Source organism: Aphis gossypii, unplaced genomic scaffold (assembly GCF_020184175.1).
Source record: "Aphis gossypii isolate Hap1 unplaced genomic scaffold, ASM2018417v2 Contig00279_ERROPOS119640, whole genome shotgun sequence".
Taxonomy (NCBI): Eukaryota; Metazoa; Arthropoda; class Insecta; order Hemiptera; family Aphididae; genus Aphis; species Aphis gossypii.
Window position 1 is genome coordinate 97,089 of NW_026083052.1, and position 22,552 is coordinate 119,640.

At 33.6% G+C, this 22,552-nt stretch overlaps 2 protein-coding genes across 2 annotated transcripts; both read right to left on the reverse strand.

Annotated features, from left to right (window-relative positions):
* Positions 1-1,302: 1,302 nt before the first annotated feature.
* Positions 1,303-2,371, reverse strand: LOC126553611 (52 kDa repressor of the inhibitor of the protein kinase-like). The gene is made up of 5 exons (XM_050208757.1): positions 2,333-2,371; positions 2,107-2,265; positions 1,856-2,042; positions 1,494-1,798; positions 1,303-1,416 (listed from the first exon to the last, which is right to left on the reverse strand). The coding sequence occupies exons 1-5, from the start codon at positions 2,369-2,371 to the stop codon at positions 1,303-1,305; spliced, it is 804 nt and encodes a 267-aa protein (XP_050064714.1).
* Positions 2,372-2,630: 259 nt separating this feature from the next.
* On the reverse strand, positions 2,631-4,519 carry LOC126553612 (zinc finger MYM-type protein 1-like). The gene is made up of 7 exons (XM_050208758.1): positions 4,397-4,519; positions 4,167-4,256; positions 3,817-4,062; positions 3,590-3,708; positions 3,347-3,468; positions 2,904-3,278; positions 2,631-2,821 (listed from the first exon to the last, which is right to left on the reverse strand). The coding sequence occupies exons 1-7, from the start codon at positions 4,517-4,519 to the stop codon at positions 2,631-2,633; spliced, it is 1,266 nt and encodes a 421-aa protein (XP_050064715.1).
* Between the last annotated feature and the right edge of the window lie 18,033 nt (positions 4,520-22,552).

The window sequence follows — 22,552 nt, forward strand, 5'->3', positions numbered from 1 at the left end:
ATTGGATTAATGCAGATCAGTCATATTCATATTATCCATATAACCAACATATTAACCCTAAGTGTTATGACAAAATGGTAATAAATTGTATGCCATACAGTACAAATTGGAAAACATATAAAATTATTAAAATATGGGCATCTTCAGGTATAAACAATTAATATTTTTGATTTTAAAAACCAACTTGTTAAATGACTATACCTTTTTTATGTTTTAGATGATTTTATAAGAGCCAAACAAAAATTAAAAATTGCCATTGAACTCTCAGAAACAGAAGATATTGAATCAGAACAAGATGATGCACTTTCTAAAATAAAAAGACAAAAACTAGCTGCTAAAGGACATAAATTTAGATCACCAACTAAAGTAAGAAATGTAAAAAAAGTTACATTAAAAATTCCTCCATTACCAGAACATCCATTTGAAGCACCAGGTACATTTATTAATAATTGAAACAATAAGATTAAAGTCAAAATAAAATATCAATATTTCATTAATTTATAATATTCTAGTTCAGAGATCTTTATTAAAATTCAAACAAAACAAAAAATCAAATGTTAACTCACAAATTATTACAAGTAATAATAAATTCAAACCATTAAAACATAAAGAAACAAACTCATTACCTCAACCAGCTTATGAATCCAATTTTGGTAAAATAAAATATTTACATTTAAACCAACACCCTTTAAATATTATTAAAATTTTATTCAGGTACACCTAAATCATCTCGACGTAAAGTAAACAGTGATACCATAAACTCTTTAATTGGTAACATTAATGTATCTGAAGATGGTGATGAATTGGCACATATTTGGCAACCTGGTAATCACAAATTTAAATATATATACCTTGTAGTTACTTTTTGCCTTTTAATAATTAAAATTATATTCAGATACATCTAAATCATCTCAACATAAAGTAAACGTAAACAGTGATACCATGAACTCTTTAATTGGTAACATTAATGTATCTGAGGATGGTGATGAATTGGCACATATTTGGCAACCTGGTAAGCACAAATTTAAATATATATAACTTGTAGTTACTTTTTCCTTTTTAATATTTAAAATTGTATTCAGGTACGCCTAAATCATCACATTATAAGGGAGATTGTGATGTTATAACCTTGCATACTTCCAGAGGCGTGCTCAGGATTTTTTTATGGGGGGGGGGTTCACTTAATATTTTTTAATAGATCTATTTAATAATATAAAATTTCGGTATTATACATAATATCATATATTTATTATAGATAATACACATTACACACAGTCACACAGACAATAACATAACATATTTTTAAAGAACAAAGTCTAATTTTCTAGGCTTTTTGGCCAATTCATCAAGGACTTCTTCAGCTGTTATTGGAACTTCCTTGTGAACGGCCAGCATTGTCAATCCATTAAGTCTAGTCTAGAAAAAATATGTTGTAAATGTAAACATAAAAAAATATTATAATTAACTATTTGTTTAAATTTTGAAATGTTTACTTCTGTCATCGTGCTACGTAGATAATTCTTCAATCTTTTAAGACATGAAAATGTTCGTTCCGGTGTGGCCGTTGATACAGGTAGTGTACATAATATTTTTAGTAAACTGTAAATATTTGGAAATATTTCATTTTTACAAAGTCTTAAAGCTTCTAAACTGTTTTTTGGTCGCTGTTCATTTTTTTCTAACAAAGCATGCCATAGATGTAACTCTGCTATAACTGTATTTTTGTCACTATCGAGATAGAATGTAATGAGTTCACCAAATTCGTCCGAATATAAATCAGAAAATAAACTCTGAAATCCTGAAAAAATACTTAAAATTAATACCCAAAAATTAAAAAAATAATTAAATAACCGACCTTTAAATATATTTTTATGGCACATAAATCGCTCATTTAGCTGCTGAATAAAATAATCTATGTATGGTATAGCTACTGTTATACGATAGTATTCATTAGCATCCTTAACACAGGGATTAGCTCTATGTGTACTTCTTTTATTTAGACGTTTTACTGATATAGTGATGTCTAATATCTTAGCCATTTTCTAAAATAATATTTTAGTAAAATTGGATAGTCTATTTGTTACATCAATTTTTATAAATATTTACTTCAGCTTCTTTAAACAGTTCATTAAATTCTTCGTTGATATTTTCTCGTAAACCTTGAATAGTAGTTACACTTACTTCAGCAAGATCCATTGCTTCTTTAAGATCAATATTAATTTTTTGTAAAAGTTTACATAATGGTAAACAATATGCAAACACTACCTAAAAATCATATTAAAATAATAATAACACACCTATAAATATATAGTCATATAATAATTATGATTACTTTAACAACTTGAAGAGAAATCAAGAATTCTGAGTCCATAGCATTCAACAATATTTTGGCATCGGTAGCCGTTGTGTCATTCCATCCATATATTTATCTAGTGCAACAACTACAAAAGGAAATAACTCTATAAAATCGTTAATGGCTGTATATCTTTCGACCCATCTTGTGGCACATAAATGTTTCAAAGATTTTTTTTGTATCCATGTCACTTTCATCAATGACATGCACCAGAACATTTTTACGTTTTGGTGTGTTAAAAAAGCAGTACATTTTTTCTATCACTCCAAACAATTCCTTATTGCTTGAATCTCACAAGCTGCAGACACAGCCAATTTAATGAATGTGCCGCACAGTGGACATATAATGCCTTGGGGTAAGTTTCTCTCACAATGGTTTGGGTTCCTTTAAAGCGACCTGCCATATTTGAAGCCCCGTCATAACCTTGACCATGCATATTAGAACAGTTTACTCCACAAGAATTTAAACCTATGAAAAAAAAATTAATTTATAAAAAAATATATTTTCATTATTATAAATTGAATGTATATATATTATATTTAATGTTTACCATTAATAATAGAAAATGCAAGATCTTTTCCAGTTAAGCTGTCAATTTCAATGTACATCAAAAAACGTTCACATAAGTACACATCTGTTCCAGAACCGGCAACATATCGGACACAAATTGACAATTGTTCTTTCACTGAAATGTCTGTTGTCTCATCTGCTAATACTGAGAAGCAGGCAGCCATATTAACTTCCTTGACAATTTTTTTAAGTATTAAATCACCACAGGAAGAAATTATTTCATTTTGAATCTTTGAACTTGTGTATTTATAACGACCATCAGATTCTAAAAAATTTTTTAAATGCTCCATATCTTCAGCCTTGTATTTTAAAATGGCACGGAAATTACCCTCGTTGATGTATGGTTCAGATTCACCTAACACATAAATACATTTTGTACAATTATTATAAAACATGACAATTAAATTTTTAATTTTAAATTACTTTTAAAACAAATTGGACCAAAATCTGTATGGCCACGTAGGGCGAGTTCCTGTCTTCCACAAAGAATGACACATTTTATGATTGGAATAATATTGGCTCTATTTTGTTTCTTTTGTTTTAATCTAAATATTACATATTAATAATAGTAAAAAACAATGTAATATATACTATTACTGTATAATATAATATCGAAAAATATTATCCAATTATACATTAAGTTTTTAAATAATATCTATTGAATACCTTTCATCATCCAAAATCTCAATAATATTTGGTTGGCTTTTTGAAAACAATTTTAAAAAGTTTTCACCCTTTAATATTGCTACTTTATGATACTCATGTTCATTATGCTTTTCAAATACCTATTAATTAATTAAATTTATAAATTGATATTAATATATATATATATATATAATGATTATTATAAGCAAAATATATCATGCTTAAGCATTTATAATTAAATTAATTACTTCTAAAGCATTCTTCCAATTTTGAAAGCCATTCAATACAAGACTGCCTAAGGTTTGACTACCAATGCCACCTGTTCTAGCAAACACTATGCAATACTTGCAGAAAGCCCCTTCTAATTTTTCAGAATAACAAAGCCAACAATATTTTTCTAACCATCGATACTGAAATTTAATTTTCCTTTTGACATGTTGTTTTAACAATGGAAATGAATGACTCAATGGTGGTGACCATAAGTTTGTCAACACCTATAATAACATATAATATTATATGCTATAATATGAATAAATTAAAAAAAATTATTACTAATATAATGAGTACTAGACAGTAGACTCGTATAATATGCACTCACTACATGCTTTTCGATGTCAGATAAGGTTCGATTAATAAACAAGCTTACATCATTTTTTGGTACAATAGGCGAAGTACATTCTGGTTCCAACTTCATTAATAGAATAAGCAAAGGCAAAAAATATACACATTAACATTAACCAAGCAGGCAGCAGTAACATTTTGTAATATATTTCATAATTCCATATTGTATATTTTAGAAGGTGTAAGCTATCAGCGTTTATATTTTACCTGTTTATGTTTTACCTTCTTGTCATCAACTTTATTTGACTCGTCGATATCTTTAAGTTTCCTTTTTAGTAAACCAGAATCAGATTCACTAACCGTAAAAAAGTCAGTGATTTTTTTTGCCATTTTTTTTAACGTCACAACACTCACTACGGGGTAAAGACTGAAATACTTATACAAATTACAAAGCTTTTGGCAAATAAAATAATAATTAACGTGCTCTGAACACAGTGTAAAAATAATATAATATAAGATATAACGAATAACGATGGATAATTTGGTACTATAACTCCAAAGTCCAAGGTTTATAACGATTAACGGTAACGCGTTCCGATAACACAGATATAATATATTTATATATATATAACTATCGCTATCAGTGCCGAACTGCCGAATGCCGATTATTACGAGGACCAAGCGCATGGAATAATGAAATTAAATATTGTAACAATACTTACTCTTATCACGGGGGACTAAATGTACCGATTCCACAAATACTACTAACAATACTACGACGATTATTCAATGTTGCCAAATTAGAATAGTTTTAAATTTTATTATATTATTGAAAAAAAAATAATATTTCCTTCTATTGACCACTATTGTTTATAGTATATTAGTATTACACAATATATATATTACCATGGGGGGGGGGGTTCAAACCCTATGAACCCCCCCCCCTGAGCACGCCTCTGCATACTTCAATTGGTAAAGTTAATGTATCTGAAGATTGTAATGAATTGGCACATGTTTGGCAACCAAGTAAGCACATATTTATATATAATTTTGTAGTTAATTTTTGCCCTTTAATTATAATTAAAATTTTATTCAGGTACATCTAAATCATCTAGACATAAAGTAAATGGTGATGCTGTAATCATGGATTCTTCAATTGGTAAAATGAATGTTTTTGATAAACCACCATACAAATATCAACCTGGTAAATACAAATACTTAAACATACATATTTTGTACTTGTTACTTATTGCTCTTTAAATGTAATTAATCTTGTTTTTTAAACTTGTAAATAAATAATAATTTATAAACAGTAATTGGTTTAATAAAATTATAATTTACTATTTAGATATGGCTAATTATGTTTCAAATAAGAATTGTATTTCTCCAGAAATGTTTGAAAGTTCCACTTATTATAACAATAATGATAATCTAAAATCATCAACTCCAATACAACTAAATAAAAAAACTACTGTTCGAAAACTGTTCACACCACCATTATCTCCTATGTCACCAAAAATTAACAATCATAACGGTAATCATCATATTTTAGTTTAAATTTAAAAGCAACTTAATCATATAGGCATAATATGAGGATGTTATTTTTTTTTTTACAGTTAATAACGAATTGCAGATGAAATATATATCTACATTCATACCAAAGATAAGTATTAAATTAAACAAAATAATGTTAAATCAAGAAAAACACAATGCTATGTTAAATGAAATTTATTCAATATTAAGAAAATTACAAAATATGAACGACAGAATTATTGAAAATATAATTTTAACTGGGTTTCCAATTGACAATTTAGCTTCTTTAAATGAAGTAGAGAAAAAACTTAAAAATGACAATGTGTTTTACAAACAGTTGGTAAGTTTTTATAATAATAATACTTTTACTTAATTAAGTCAAAGACAGTGTCAACGCATTTGGTTTTCTCTAATGCACAAGTAACAGTTCAATTCCAAATATTGTTAGTATATATACTTGAATATTGTTTGGAATACATTTTAAAAATGTTTTTAATAAAAAAATCCTTTTTTTGGTAAAGCATTTTATTCCTATAAAAAAAATAATTGTTTATTATAACAATCATTTTTTGCCCTGATATATTTCTTGAAATTATAATTTCAAACAAATAAAAATTGGATCTGTTTATGGTTCAAAAAGAGAAAAAAAATAGTGTCCTAGCTGGGATTATTTTAAGGTATATATTATAGATGTACTACAATATTTTTGTTAAATATTTTTAGGTAAAAAAATTACAAGAGATGAGAGGTAATGATTTATGTATGGTGACTAAATGAATAATGGATACATTAATTACTGATAATTTTGGTAAACAAATGTCACTTACTGGTCGTGGTTCAAACAATAAAAAAGATGATAAAATTGCGCTAAAATGTTTAACATTGTACAAATTAGTAATGAGTAAGTATAGTATCAAAATATTGTATTAGTATTATTGCATTTGTAAATATTTAATAATCTATTATTGGGTAAAATGTTAAGTTAGGCCCTAATGTACTTCCCTGCAATATGTACAATGCATGTGATATAAATTAAATTGAAAAGGAATAGGGCTCTGATAACTCGATTATTATATTAGTAATAGTGTGATTAGGATTTTTTTTATGGGGACATCTGCCCGTGTGTTATGTAGTCATTTTTTTTTTAAAGAAGATCAATGATATTGAAAATTTCAAAGGATTATATATAATATAATATTATATTATATATATTATTATATTTTAATATGTATTATATTATCTAATTTATCCCAATCTTCCACATAACATATTTCTGAATATGTTTCTGGTGTTTGCTAGTCATAATATGTATGCATTTTTTTTGTACTTCTATATGGGTAACATAGTTAGTATTAATACATTATAATATAGACACTGACATAATAACAATTTAAAAAATATATTCTTTTACTAAATCTTAACTTTTCTCTATTAAAATTATTAACACTCAAATAAGTCAATTTATAATTTTCAGGTGTTATTTTAAAAATTCACAAAGAATCAAATACAGTACAGATCAATAAAGCAATAACTGGATGGCTAAAACATTGCAAAGAACGTTGGGAGCGGCAATTAATGGCAAAAAAAATTAACTAATACATAAATGGGTGCTGCTCGGATATAATATGTAGACCGCATATCCGAGCAGCACCCATAAATGTATACATTAAATTTGTTTGTATATAAATATTTCTTTATTATATTAAATTATTTATATAAGATTATAATATAAAACATTAAATTTGAAATCTCTAACAATAAATAAAAGATACTATTATTATTTATGATTTATTATTTTATTTTTAACATTATTGTGCAATTATGCAAATTTTAATATTATTTGTAATACCATTCATTATAGAATAAAATTGTATATACTCAGAGTATATATATTGCCAGATTGGATACAGTAAATATATACTTGTTATATGCTATGCACGTCTAATTATTCCATGAAGTTGTGGTATTATGAAATAAACACGAGTAATAATGATGTACTATGTGACTCTCCCAGACTTAAATAGGTAGCATTATAGACCATTATGGGCATATTTTGGAATGTTTAAAAATACGTCCTATATGGTTCCTGTCAGGTAGGTCTCATGAATAGTCTCAAAACGGACATTAGGAAGCCTATAGACCCTCTCCAGACTTTCCCGGAAGCATATAGGTTCTTTATATTTATGGTCCGCCAGTCTCAATAGACCAGCGTGCTACCTACCTAGGAAGGTCATTGTGCTGTTAGGGCAGTAAGTGTGCCAGTATAGAAATAAGGCCCAATCAAATAACCACTTATCATACCACACCACACATTAGTAGACCAGCGAACTTGTGCATTCGACTCTCGTGTCCAGAATGGATTTGATCCATTCCAGTAATGAGAATTATGACGATTGACAATGCCATTATTATTGAAACAGCTTTCATCAGTCCATATTATTTTTTTCAAAATATTTTTATCGTGGTCATGAAGGCAAATCATTTTTGAAATATATTGAAGTCTTCTATCTGGATCAGAGGGTTTCAATCCTTGTACATAATGTAATTTGTATGGGTGCAAATCATTTTTTTTTCAATATACGATGCACGGAGGTATGACTAATGTCCATTTCTTTAGCTACTGACCTGACAGACGCATGAGGATCATTGCTAAAAGTTGCCAAGACATTCACCGTGTGCTCTTCATCAATTACATTTGCCTTTTGCTGTTTGATACCGCTTGGAAAACTACCTAAAGATAGTAGTTACATTTTATTGAATTATATTTTAATGTATACCTTAATTTAAATTTGTATAAAAATAATATAATTGTTCATTGTGTACATTTAATATACATACATTCTATTCTAAGTTATGTACTATTTATATTTATCGAAATTAACTTTTGTAAAGTTTTATATTATTAATTTCAATGTATTTTATTTTAGTATAAAATATCTATATTATGTATATTTAAATAAATTAAAAAGTTTACCTGTTTTACGTAATTTTTTTCTATATTTGAAAAAGTAGCTCTTGATGGCTGTTTCCTTTCCGGAAATTGTTGAAAATACTGTCGTGAAGCTTTTAAAGTACATCTTCCACTTTCATAAAAAACTTTCAACATATCGCAGTACTATAAAAAGTAGACATATTTAAGTATGATAAAAATTAAAAACCAAAAAATTATTGAATTTATATTTCAAAAATTGACTAAGAATTCTAGAAACACAATAATAATTGAGATGATAGCGAAATAAAAAGTACTTCATTTTAATAAGTAATATTATTTGTAGTAATCGCCAATGGGAAAATCTTAAAAGTTTACAATACTATTTTTAATAAAAATAGATTGGTATATGTTGTATATAGGTATACAATATACATATATTATACATATAGGTACCTAAAACCTATACATGTGTAAGATCATCAAATTTTATCTGAACTAAAAGATAAGAAAACATGACAAATTCCCTCATTACTTACCTGCTAGACTATTGTCACTTCAAATCCTAAAGGAAATATTTAAGTGTGTGGTGTACAATTTATATTTCGCTATGGACGAATTTAAAGATTTATATGTTACTTATTTAAATAACAATGAAGACAAGGACAACCCAATGTCTGAGTTGGAGTTTTTTAAATTAGCATTTAAAGGTGCAATGGAGAAGATGGACGAATTAAGACAGGTATGTATACTTAATCATTAAAATTAAAAAATAAATAATTAATAACATTACAGTTTTAATAAATACCTTGTAAACTACTCACACAATACACTATAGCAATATCATAATTTACAACAAGAGTTGAAAACAAAAAAAAATGAAAATGCCTACTATGCTGAAGAACTGGTAAAAATTGAAGGAGAGAAAAAACATTAACCGATGAAATTGTAAGTGACTGATTAAATAATAAATAACTTAATTATTATTTTAATACAATTTAATATTTACAAAAATAAACTAAACATAAGTACTCAATATTCTAAAATTAATGTTTATTAGATGTCATTAAAAGCTAATGAGAAGATACTAACAGAAAAATGTGTATGTTTTTAAGAATTATTTAAATATTAAAAAAATACGTATTGGGTAATAAAAATGTATTACACAGATTTAATTTTTTTTTTTACAGGCTATATTAAAACAAAAAATGATATTTTGGAGGAAGAAGTTGTAAGTTTTAGTAGTATACTAAAATAGACTCCTAGCTTCACATAATTATACAGATTATATAGATTTAATAATATTTTTTTTACAGACTATATTAAAAACGAAAAATGGTAATTTGAAGGAGAAAGATGTAAGTTTAAATAGTATACTAGAATAGGCTTCTAACATCACATAAATATACAGATGTTTATTACATTATAAACTTAATTATTTTTTTTACAAACTAAATTAATAACAAAAACATTTACATTTTTATACATCAATATACACAATTATACAAAAAATAACACAATAATACTATAAAATAAAAAAAAATAATATTGACTTAAAATTAGTTATAGGTAAATATTTATTTTCAGGAACCTCAATTTTTAAGAAGTCCAACTTTCTCTACCAATAAAATGTTTGTTCAAAAAGAGGACCCTCAATCTATGCAATCCAGAATGACATTTTTAGAAAACTTGGTATGTTCTAAAATAACAAATTTAAATTTATCGAACCAAGACGAAAGTATTATGGAAAATATAGATGTTCCAAAAGCTGAGGCTCCCATATTAATAGAAGAAAAAGTAATTTTTAATTTAAATAGTGTTGTTTTGAGGTATGCTTTACTTTTTATATACTTTCAGAAATGTACTGAATGGTGGTGTCCAAGACACAGCAATTTTAAAGATATTTTAGATAAAATAATAATTAAAGATCAGTCCACAGAAGATAAATATATCATCCGTAAAGCCAAAGCCAGATATGTTTACTGGCAAGGTGAAAAAAATAAAGTAATTTTAATTTATTACCTAAAGTATTCCTTATTAAACTACAGTATATAAAATAATATTTTTTTAATGTACTATAGAACATGCCAAGATGTCCAGTACTAGACCGTTTGAAAGGGGAAATTGGTATATTTTTGGCACCTACATGTTGGCCTACTAATAATTAATTAATCAACTTTAATACCATTAAATATTAATAAAAAATGTCTCTTGTAGCTACATGTTATTTGTTTTTAAATATTTTTAAACCAAAATGTATTTTGATATTAATAATTTACATTAACAAGTAGGTAGTGTAACAATTATTAATTAGTAATCTTTAGTTTAATAATACAGTTCTTTATTTTTTGTGAGTATTTGACTATATTTATTCAAAAAACTAATTAAATATTAATATTTACTTAACGGATTGCATAAGCAGAGTATTAATGTAAATTTAAAATTTGCTTAGCAATCAAATAAATAAAGCCATAACTCACAAATTACAAAGAACATGTGTTATCGTACCTCAAAAATAATAGGGATGAATGAGGTTTTCTTAAGTGTGGAAGATAGAATATAACAAAGTCCATGCATAGTAACTACTTTAAAACACATTTTCAAATAATTTTTAATTTTAATTTTTTTTACTAATATTAAGTGAAATATTTTGTTACATAAAAGGTACTTAAATTAAAAATATAATTAATACTAATGGAAAACCTTAAAAGAAAAATTAAAAAGTAAAAATGACTAAAAATATTTAATTATTGATTATAAATTGAGTTTGGTACCAACATTCATCCCTTCAACTATTTAGATTAAAATTACAGATCCACAACTATAACATAATAATAATTGAATCAATAACCTCTACTTAATTTTACCATACTTTCAGAACAATACAAATGTTTTCAATGACAACACAGCTTATTGATTTTTAATTTGAATAGTTACATAGATTCATAATTATTTAAATTATAATTACTGACATTCTGAAAAATAATTAAAACCTATTATTATTTAATAGTTGATGAACTATAAAAATATTATTTGAATAAATTATCTTACATTTTTGAATATTGAATGTTGATGTTGATATTATTTTAATTTAGTTTTATAGAAACTCAATTGCACTAAAATAATTAACCGATAAAATGAAATATGTAAATGTATATTTATTTTTTATATATCTGATGATTAGACCACAACAGTTAATTCAATAGAATACATTAAGTATTTATAATATTGTGTGTGAACAGTATAATATAACCAAGGTTCTGAAATGATATTAGAACTTAATAATCAAATGTATAAAAAGCTTATTTAGTTATACTTACAATTTATAGCAGAATGTATATGTGGTTTTCTGATAATCCAATACTTATTAACGAGTAAATTCAAAATAGTTCAATAATAAATGGATGTTTCAATCTTCAATACTATCATTACAGAAATGGATCAAATCAATAGCCCATAATTTATGTCACAGACTCGCAGTACTTCAAATATTTAACTAATTAAATCATTTTGTATAATATTACCTATGATCAAAATACAATTTTTTGATTACTTTAATAACACATAAAATAATAATATAGAAAAAAGATTAAGTAATGAGTTATTGTGCATTATAAATAGGCATTAAATTACAAATTGTATTCGATTAAAATGTGATTAATAAATGTACAATTAAATTATCTTTACTTACATTTTGAAGCTAAACTTTTTATGAAAATTGATGGTCCACAGTGTTTGATTTAAATCATGGTGTTGAAAAAATAACTTATTTTATTTTATTTTATCACACATTTTATACAAAATATTGTTGAAAAACGTCTTTAAATGATCACGCCAATTGTGTATTATATTACACATTTACACGTCAGTACGTCACAGTTAACATTATTTTGTGCACCTAATCAATAATCATTTAACAGTTTTATTGAAATAGGTTGGCGTACTATGAATTTTAAAAGGCATTGCGACGTGTAATACAGAATATCGGAAATGCATGTCTGTATAATGCCATTACAGAATGATGTATCGTCATCCGTTGATCCGTACGAACATCCAAATATAATAATATAATAATAATTAATATAACATAAAACAATACTTAACTAGTAGTTCGTGATTATAATATTATTGCTATCTGTATATTTATTCTCTTTGTCTCTTATTATATTATTTAATTATTGGTCGGCCTTTTACCGCTGTGGTGATAGTGGTTGAATGAACGCACTATCAGCCAGCAACTTACGCGCCTGTTGGCCGCGCGTAGGTCGGAACACCGTTGTCTAACGTAAGGACGGGGGCGTGAAATAAACTTACTCGAAAGAATTTCGATTGTTCGAAAAAAGATTTTATTACAAATTTGCAAATAATTATAATACACAATATTAATACAGAATAAAAGATACAAAAATCGCGTACGTGCGAGATACAAAAAAGCTAACGTGGATCGTCGGCCGTCGGCGTGCGTGGTTATACCGGAGAGTCGGTCGATAACCAGCGAATAAGTGCAGCTCGGAGCTTGGCGAACTTGACGGTTCGGACGTCAAAAAAAGAGTTCCAAAACGGGAACCGCGAATTCCGCGTAACGGCCGTAACGAACCGAAAAAAGCGGATCGGTCGCTCGCGCGGGCTGGCGGGGGGTAGAGCGAGATCGAGACGTCGTTACAATACGCATATATAGATATAACACAATAATATAATAATACAATAATACAATAATTGTGCGCTAACGCGGCGACGATAAACACCGCGACACTGCGTCCGCGGTGTAGTGGTGATAACACTGTATCACCACATTACTCCCCCTCGGCGAAAAGAAAAAAATTTCAAACGGAATTACGCGCGTAGGAATGGTCGGCGATCGGGTCTTCACGCGTGATGAATGCTGGTTTGAGACGGTCGATGGAAATCCAGGCTGTCGAATTGTCGCGTTGTACCTTGAAAGTTTTTTCGCGGCGTTCCAAAACGGCGAAAGGTCCCTCGTAGCGCGGTTGGAGCGGCGGCCTGACAGCGTCGATTCTTATGAAGACGTGGCTTACTTGGTTCAGGTTGGCGGGCACGAACGTAGCACGTCGTGCGTCGTGGTTCGTACCAGGTGTATAGCGCAGTTGGCTCACTGATTTGCGAAGCGATGCCACCAGGTCGGGAACCCGCGGTTCGGGCGGCGCGTGGTGGAACAACTCGCCCGGGAGTCGGAGTGTCGTACCGTACACCAACTCTGCTGGTGTGTGCTCGAAACCGGTCTTGATCGTGTTGCGAAGTGCGAGAAGCACGATGGGCAGCTTACTTGACCAATCCGTCGACTCGTGTGCGATAAGGGCGGACTTGAGCGTTCGGTGGAAACGTTCGACCATGCCGTTGGACTGCGGGTGGTATGGCGACGATCTCATGTGCTGCACGCCGAAGGTGGTGAAAAGTGTTCGAAAAAGGTCGGACTCGAACTGGCGTCCTTGGTCGGTCGTGATAGTGTCGGGCACGCCGAAACGCGCTATCCAGTTGGCGGTGAGAAGCTGGGCGACTGCGTGAGCGGACATATTCTCGATCGGCCAGGCTTCGGGCCAGCGCGTAAACCTGTCGACGACGGTAAGGAGGTACTTGAAACCGTTGGAGGGCGGTAGCGGACCGACTAGGTCGACGTGAATGTGACCGAAACGTCGCTCGGGCGGGGCGAAAGGTGGCGCGACGCGGTAGCGGTGTGTTGTGTTTGTTTACCTTCGCTCGTTGGCACGGCTCGCAGCATTTGGTCCACTGAGTGATATCCCGGTTCATGCCTGTCCAGCAATACCGCGACTTGATGAGGCGGAGTGTCGCGGGAACCGCCGTGAGCTTGGCCGTGCAACGCGTTGAAAACGCGCATTCGGCGCGCCGCCGGTACGTACAGACGCGCGTTACCTGTAGAGTAGTCGGAAAACAGTACTCCGTCGGGCGTGTTTCGTGGCTGCAACTGTAGTGAGGTCGTTGTACCGTCCGCGATCATACGTTGGAGCTGCGGGTCAGCGGCCTGGTCGAGTGACCATTGTCGCAAGGTCGGTAGCTCGGTCGTTTCGGAGATTTCGAGCCTCGAGAGAGCGTCGGGTACAACGTTATCCTTACCGTGGACGTATTCGACGTCGCGATAAAATTGTGATAAGAACGAGATCTGTCGCACCTGTCGGTCGATAATTTTTTCGGTCTTGAGCGTGAACATGTACGTGAGCGGCTTATGGTCCGTGCGGAGCGTCACGTGTCGACCTTCGATGAGGTGTACGAAATGTCGTGTCCCTAAGAACGCGGCGAGCAGCTCTCTGTCGTACGTGCTGTACTTACGTTCGGCGGGTGACAGCTTTCTTGAAAAGAAACCGAGTGGTTGCCACTGGTCGTTGACCTTCTGCTTCATCACGGCGCCCACGGCGATATTCGATGCGTCCGTGTTGAGACGTAGTGGCGTGTTCGGCTGTGGATGCGCGAGTTGCGCGATGTCTGCGAGGGCCTTCCGACAGGCGTCGAAACAAGCGCGCGTGGCATCCGACCACTGGAGCAGACCATCGCGTTTTTTAATCGAACTCGACATGTCGTAGAGCGGGGCTTAGGTCTCGGCGGCGTTCGGAATGAATCGATGGTAAAAGTTCACTAACCCGAGAAAACGTTGCAGCTTTTTTTTGGTCTGCGGGAGCGTCCACTCGCGTATGACTGCGACGCGTTCCGCGCTCGGGCGACATGCGTCTTTGTCGACGACGTGACCGAGGAAGGGCATAGTGTTCGTCGCGAAAACACACTTGGCCGGATGATCGCAATGCCGTATTTCTGAAAAAACGGTTGAAAACCGCCGCGAAACGTGTTTTTCGTGTTCATCTTCGTCGTGAGAGGCGATAAGAACGTCGTCGATGTAAGCGAACGCGAAATCGAGGCCACGTAATATGTCGTTAATTAATCGCTGAAAGGTTTGTGCGGCGTTACGTAAACCAAAACACATAACGGGGAACTCGAAAAGACCGAACGGCGTCGTAACGGCGGTCTTGTGGACGTCCTGCGGGGCGATCGGCACCTGATGATACGCTCGTACCAGGTCGAGCTTGGTGAACACCGTTCTTCCGGCCAGATTCGACGTGAAATCATGTAAGTGCGATCGGCGATAGTGACCGCGTTGAGTCGACGGTAGTCTCCACAGGGGCGGAGAGTGCCGTCCTGCTTAGCGACTAATAACAGCGGACTGGCCCACGGGCTCGATGATGGTCGACAAATACCTCTCTGACGCATAAACTCGAACTCGCGGCGTGCTATCGATAGACGGTCGTGCGGTAGTCGACGTGGTCGCGCGAAGAGTGGCGGACCCGTAGTGTGTAGCTCGTGCACTACGTCGTGTAAAAACTCGGTCGGTACGGGCGACTCGCGCGTCACTTCGGGAAAATCCAAGAGGAGCGCCGTCCACTTCGACGGTCGTGCGGCGATGCAGATGCTGACTGGCGTTGCGTCGTGGGCTAGAGCGGCCTGGACAGAAAACTTGTGCGCGGTGTCAACGAGGCGGCTGCGTCGGATGTCCACGAGCAGTCCGTAGTAGTGCAAAAAATCGGCTCCCAGGATTGGTCGTGCCACGTCGGCCAGTTTGAACGTCCATGTGAAGGCGCGATTGAAACCCAGGTCGAGTTGTAGTTGCTTTGGCCCGTAGGTTTTTATTTGAGAGCCGTTTGCGGCGATTAAATTTAGGGTCGAAAAAGAAGAAGTGTAATTATTTAAAAATTTAGAAGGTTGGCCAGGAAGGAGAGAAATTTCGGCACCGGAGTCGACCAGAAATCGACGTCCGGTGTGTTGATCGGTGACGAAAAGTCGTCGTGAGTGAGGTGCGGCGAGATGTTCGGTGAACATCGCCGCCCTTTCAATTTTTCTGTGTGGGCACGAAAGTGCACGGAGCGTGGCACTTTTGCGCCTCAGGTCCATAGCGCACGTGGTAGTAACACAACCCGTCTTGTTGCCCGCGTGTTGTGGCGGCGGCGGTTCGGATCAAACGAGACGCGTAACGGGCGCGCGTATCGGAGGCGCGAGCTGAGATGCGAGATTAGACACTTGCTCGGTCAAGTTGAAGATCGCGGACTCGATCCTCTGCACGCGTGTCTCCAACGTGGTCTTGAAAACAGCGGGTGGAGCTACCGCTGGAGTCGGGTTGGGTTCCCGCGACTCAGGGAACACTGCCGCGCACCGCACACGTGGGGTCGGTCGAGCTTCCGCGACCTCACGGCCTTCGCACTCGAACATAATGCGGTCTGCGCGCTCGGCCAAAGTCTCGAGCGGTCCGGAGAAACCCGCGATGACGGTGCGGACGGCTGCTGGGAGTTTGGCACGCCAGAACTGTTCCAGCGCCGAGTCCGACATGCCCTCGGGATAAACATCACTCATGTCTCTGAGAAGCCGCGATGGTGTGCGGTCTCCCATGTTTCCGGGCTGAACAATGGACCGAAATCGCGCGGCTGCCAGCGCGGTGTACAAATTGACCAACCGCTCGCGTACCAGGTCGTAGGAGACACTGGCGCCGAGGAGGTCAGAGACCTCGCGTATGCCCTCGTCGTCGGGGGACGCGAGAACGTAATTCACCCGCGTTAGATCCGACCTGACGCGGCTCGTGTGAAACACAGCGTTCGCGTGGACGAACCATTGGCGAGGCGCGTAACGCCAAAACTGTGGAAGCCGGACGTTGGCGATGGACGCAACCTCGGTCGGTTCGGTGAACAGCACGTGCTCGGTGGCGGCCGTCGTTGTCGGCGTCGAGCAAGTAGTGACGGTGACGACTGGCGTCGTGGTTGGCCTGGTCGCATCGCTTGTCAAAACCATGGCGAGGATCGGTTGGAACGCGAGGTAGATTGGCGCGGATAAACTCGGATAAAGTCTTCACAAACACGTGGTCGGCACACTACTCGTGGCGAGCGGAACTTAGACGGACTTCGTCGGACTCGAAAAAAGCAAAGTAAAGCTGAGGTCACCAATGTGGTGATAGTGGTGTTGTGCCGCACTATCAACCAACTACTTACACGACTTTGATAAATCGCGTATAAGTTGAGATACCGTTGCCTGACACCGGCTAGAGAGTGAAATCAGGAACTCGAAAGCAAAATGGTCAGGTTTCAAGTGTACAAAAATGAAAACTTTATTAACACAAAAATAAATGTTTACACGACAGTAAAAGAGAATAGGAGAGAAGCGCGTTAAGTACGCAACTCGAGCAATATAAAAAATTCGGCGGACCACGAGGTCGTACAAAAATGCCGGTCGACAAAAAAGAAACGTTAGACAACAAAAGTCGGGAGAGAGCTTTTCGGACTTCACGGTACGAGAGTCGGAAAGTGAGAGAACGCGAATCCAGCGTAACGGTCGTAACGAACCGAGAAAAGCGGATCGGTAACTCGCGCGGGCTGGCGGGGGGTAGCGCGAGATCGAGACGTCGTTACAATACGCATATATAGATATAAGTATATAACACAATAATATAATAATACAATAATACAATAATATAATAATACAATAATACAATAATTGTGCGCTAACGCGGCGACGATAAACACCTCGACACTGCGTGAGCGGTGTTGTAGTGGTGATAACACTGTATCACCACACCGCCATAGGTATCTATGTAATATCTATGTTTACCACAGATGTTTTATTATCATATTTCTTTCATATCTTGTTATCTTGTTTCGTATTACTGATGTCACTTCTTATTAATATTATTGTTATTATTCTGCGGCCAACGCACTTATTATCACTATGTCTTCTTGTTGTAATTATTACGTGCTTTTTACATACGTTTTTTGTTTTTCTTCCGCTATTGCAGCGTAATTAATTGATCTCGTAATTGTTTGTTGTTTTTTTTTGATACTTTTGTAAGTTGCATTAACCCGGCGTTAATCGCGCTATGGTCAAAATGACCGCACTTTTTTTCCTTGTTAATAAAACATTTATATTTTATATTTCAACCATTGATACTCAGTATACCTTTCAATAATGTTATTAAAAATAATATAATAATATTCTAAGTACATTTAATTCCGTATATATAAATTAAACTAAGATAAAAGTGGGATATCATAAATTGCGGTCATTTCGACCAAATTGCGACTAATGATGTTATTATCTTTATTATTACAACTAATATTGCCGGTTAGGTTATTATTACGACTAACATTGCCAGACTGATTATGAAGGTAGAAATAATTTTCGGGCTTTTATTTATCTTATCAAAAGTATCAGTTTTAGTTCATACACAGACGTATGGTTTATATTTTTCTTTTATGAGTTGGACGTGACACACGATTCATGTGGTTTTCTAGTGCGTATTACATATTTTTTTACATACTCAAAATATTTGTAATTTTTTATTGATTGTAATATGGATCAACAATTTATAATTGATGCTTTAGACGAGGAAATATTATCAGATGATGATTTTAGTAACAGTGACTTAGATTCTGATATTGTCGTGGAAAGTGAACATGATACATGTACCGAGGAGTCTGGATTATCGTCTGATGAAAATGAATCTAGCGATCAGAATTATTTAGGAAAGGATGGGACTAAGTGGAAAGCACAAATGCCGCCTTCAAATAGTAGAACTAGGTCACATAATTTGGTAACTCATTTACCAGGTGTCAAAGGTGTTGCAAAAAATTCGAAAACTATAATAGATTCTTGGCAGTTATTTTTTCCTGATCAGGTAATATCAGAAATAGTCAATTTTACAAACATAAAAATTCAAAAAGTAAGAGAACATTTTGCACGAGTTAGAGATGCTAAAGATACCGATATTATAGAGATGAAAGCAATAATAGGTTTACTATATTTATCTGGTTCTTTACGATCGTCCCATCAAAATTTATGTGATTTGTGGAGGACTGATGGCTTAGGTGTCAATTATTTTCACGCGACTATGAATATAAGAAGATTTTGGTTTATATTACAATGTTTGAGATTTGATAACGTTAAATCTAGAAATACTCGGATAAAAACCGATAGATTAACTCCTGTAAGAAACATTTTTAATGGATTTGTTGATCGTTGTCAAAAATATTATACAGTTAGTGAATATGTAACAGTTGATGAAATGCTCGAGTCGTTCAGAGGAAAATGTAGATTTCGTCAATATATTGTAAATAAACCAGCGAAATATGGTATAAAAATATTCTCGTTAGTTGATAGTCGTACTTTTTATACCCTAAATATGGAAATTTATTGTGGACAGCAGGAAGAAGGACCATATAAAGTTGTAAATAGTGGGAAAGAAATTGTATTGTGACTCATAAAACCAATTTCAAAAACAGGGAGAAATGTCACATGTGATAATTGGTTTACTTCAGTACCACTAGCTACTGAATTACTGGAAAAACACAGAACAACCATGGTAGGGACCATAAGAAAAAACAAAAGGGAAATACCTCCAAATTTTTGTCATACACGTGGTAAAATTATACAGTCGAATATGTTTGGATTTACTAAAGACATGACACTAGTTTCTCACGTGCCCAAAAAAAATAAAATTGTGTTATTGCTGTCTACGATGCACCATGTTAATGCCATAGATTTCAATAATAAACCTGAAATTATTACATTTTATAACATGGCAAAAGGTGGTGTAGATGTAGTTGATGAGCTAAATGGAAACTATTCAGTTGCTAGAACAAGCCGTCGTTGGCCTCTTACAATTTTTTTACAGTCTTTTGAATATCGCAGGAATTAATAGCCAACTTATATACAAAGCGAACAATAATTGTAATATAAATAGACGTGAGTTCTTACAAACACTAGGTAAGCAACTTACAATGGGCTACTTACAACAACGTACAAATATCAAGACATTACCAATAGATGTAAAACGAAAAATGCTTCAATTTTGGGCGAAAAATACATAGAACAATCTAACGCTGGACCAGCTCGTGAAGGAAGATGTTACTACTGTGATCGAAAAAAATAGAAAGACAAAAACGCAATGTGTAAAAACTGTGAAAATTATATTGTAAGGAACATACCGTAACGTATTGCCAGAAATGTAGCGAAGACGCACAACATGCATCAGATAATTCAGAATATTAATAAAATTATTATATTTTCATTATTTATATTATTATTATTTATTTCATTTTTTCATTTAAAAATACATAGTAAATAGTATACAAATTTAAATAAAATTTGTACATTACTTTTTTAAAATTAGGTACCCAATTTCTGTATAAGGAAGTAGGTAACTTCTAAAAACAGTCGAAATATGCATGCATTTATGGAATGGTTATCATTAAAATATGCAAAAAAAAATGCATGTTTATTAATTTATTATTTATTAAATTTATTTAGTTTTAAAATGTACAATTCATTAAATAATTAATATTGAACAAAAAATATAGTTAAAAATATATACACTGTATTTTATATATTTTATTGAACTGTGTGGAACTTTATATGTTGTATTGAAATTGAATTGTATTTTGAACATTCACTCATCTAAACAAAAAGTCATGAACGAAAATCATTTAAAACAAATCAAGTAGATTTTTATAATATTTTTAGTTACCTGGAGAATTACAGTTAACTAATTACAGACTTGGATAGATTTTCAAATAAAAGAGCACGTCGATTTTCAGCAAATATGTTCTTGAATCGAGAAAAACTCCGTTCTACATCGGTTGAAGATATTGGGGGTATACTTAAAGTATACCAAGTCACTGCGTGAAATGTCTTCTGGTATATTTTTCGTTGAAGTATTTTCTCCAGTTATAATTTTCGATATATTTGATAGCTGCCGAAATCCGTCATTTTTTTCAATAACATTTTTAAATTTATTGTATATTTCAACGCCTTTTGTACAAGATACCTCTTTGAACTTATTTTCAATATTTTCAACAATTTTAATGGAATCAGCTAACGGAAGACATTGCTTTTCTAAGCTTTTTATAATTGTTTTTAATATTCCATAATTTGAATAAATAAATACTAAATCGGCTTCCAAAATGTTTTCTTCCAACATTATTTTTTTTACTTTTCCGATGGATATTGCGTCCTCGGCACTTAACTGCTGAACTATTTTTAATATTGGTTTAAAATATTCACAGTGATATATTTCTGTCTCCAACCATGTTCCCCAACGTGTGATAATTGGCGAAGGAGGTAAAGGAACATCAGGAGCTTCTTTTTTAAACAGTTCAACACGTGCAGGGGCTTTCAAAAATACCTTTTCCATGTTTGCAATTAGCTCATCAACTCTTGGAAAAAGAAAACGGATTTTTTCTGATGTTCTGTGTAGTCCGTGTGCAATACAAGTTATATGGATCATTTTCGAGTAAAATGCTTTTATAGCATTTGCTGCTTTTACCATATATGGCGCAGCGTCTGTAACGAAAAGTAGTACATCATCGTGTTGTATACCACTAGGCCATACAGAAAATAAAGCTTTATCGAACAATTTACTAATTGTGGAATGGTTAGCTTTTTCTAAAACGTCACACGAAAGTAAAAATATTTTCCCGGGTTTATCGATTTCTAAAGTACCAATCACAACATTTGCAATATATCGTCCGGTAGCATCGGTAGTTTCGTCTATGGACACCCAAATCTTCTTTCCCTTTACTTGATTTCGTATGTTGTTCATTGTGTCTTCATAACATTCATTGGCATATGTTTTTCTTAATAATGAAACCGAAGGTATATTTTTACTAGTATTGTTGATCGTAATGTACCAGTACTACAATAATTATTATTTATGCAGATCGCTACAAGGTCAGCCGGCCAGCTATTCTAAATCAAGTTGTACAATCGATACCTACATAATTATAATATAATATGGTATAATCCTTATCGGTGCCAGCCGGTCGTCTTATCGCTCGGTCGTATTATTATAAACATGAAGTACGAGCGACGCGCGATACCGTTACGTGTGAGTGTGTGTGCGTCAGTTATCGACCGAAAACCAACTGTTTCGGTGTCGTTTTTTTGTGTCGTATCATATATATATA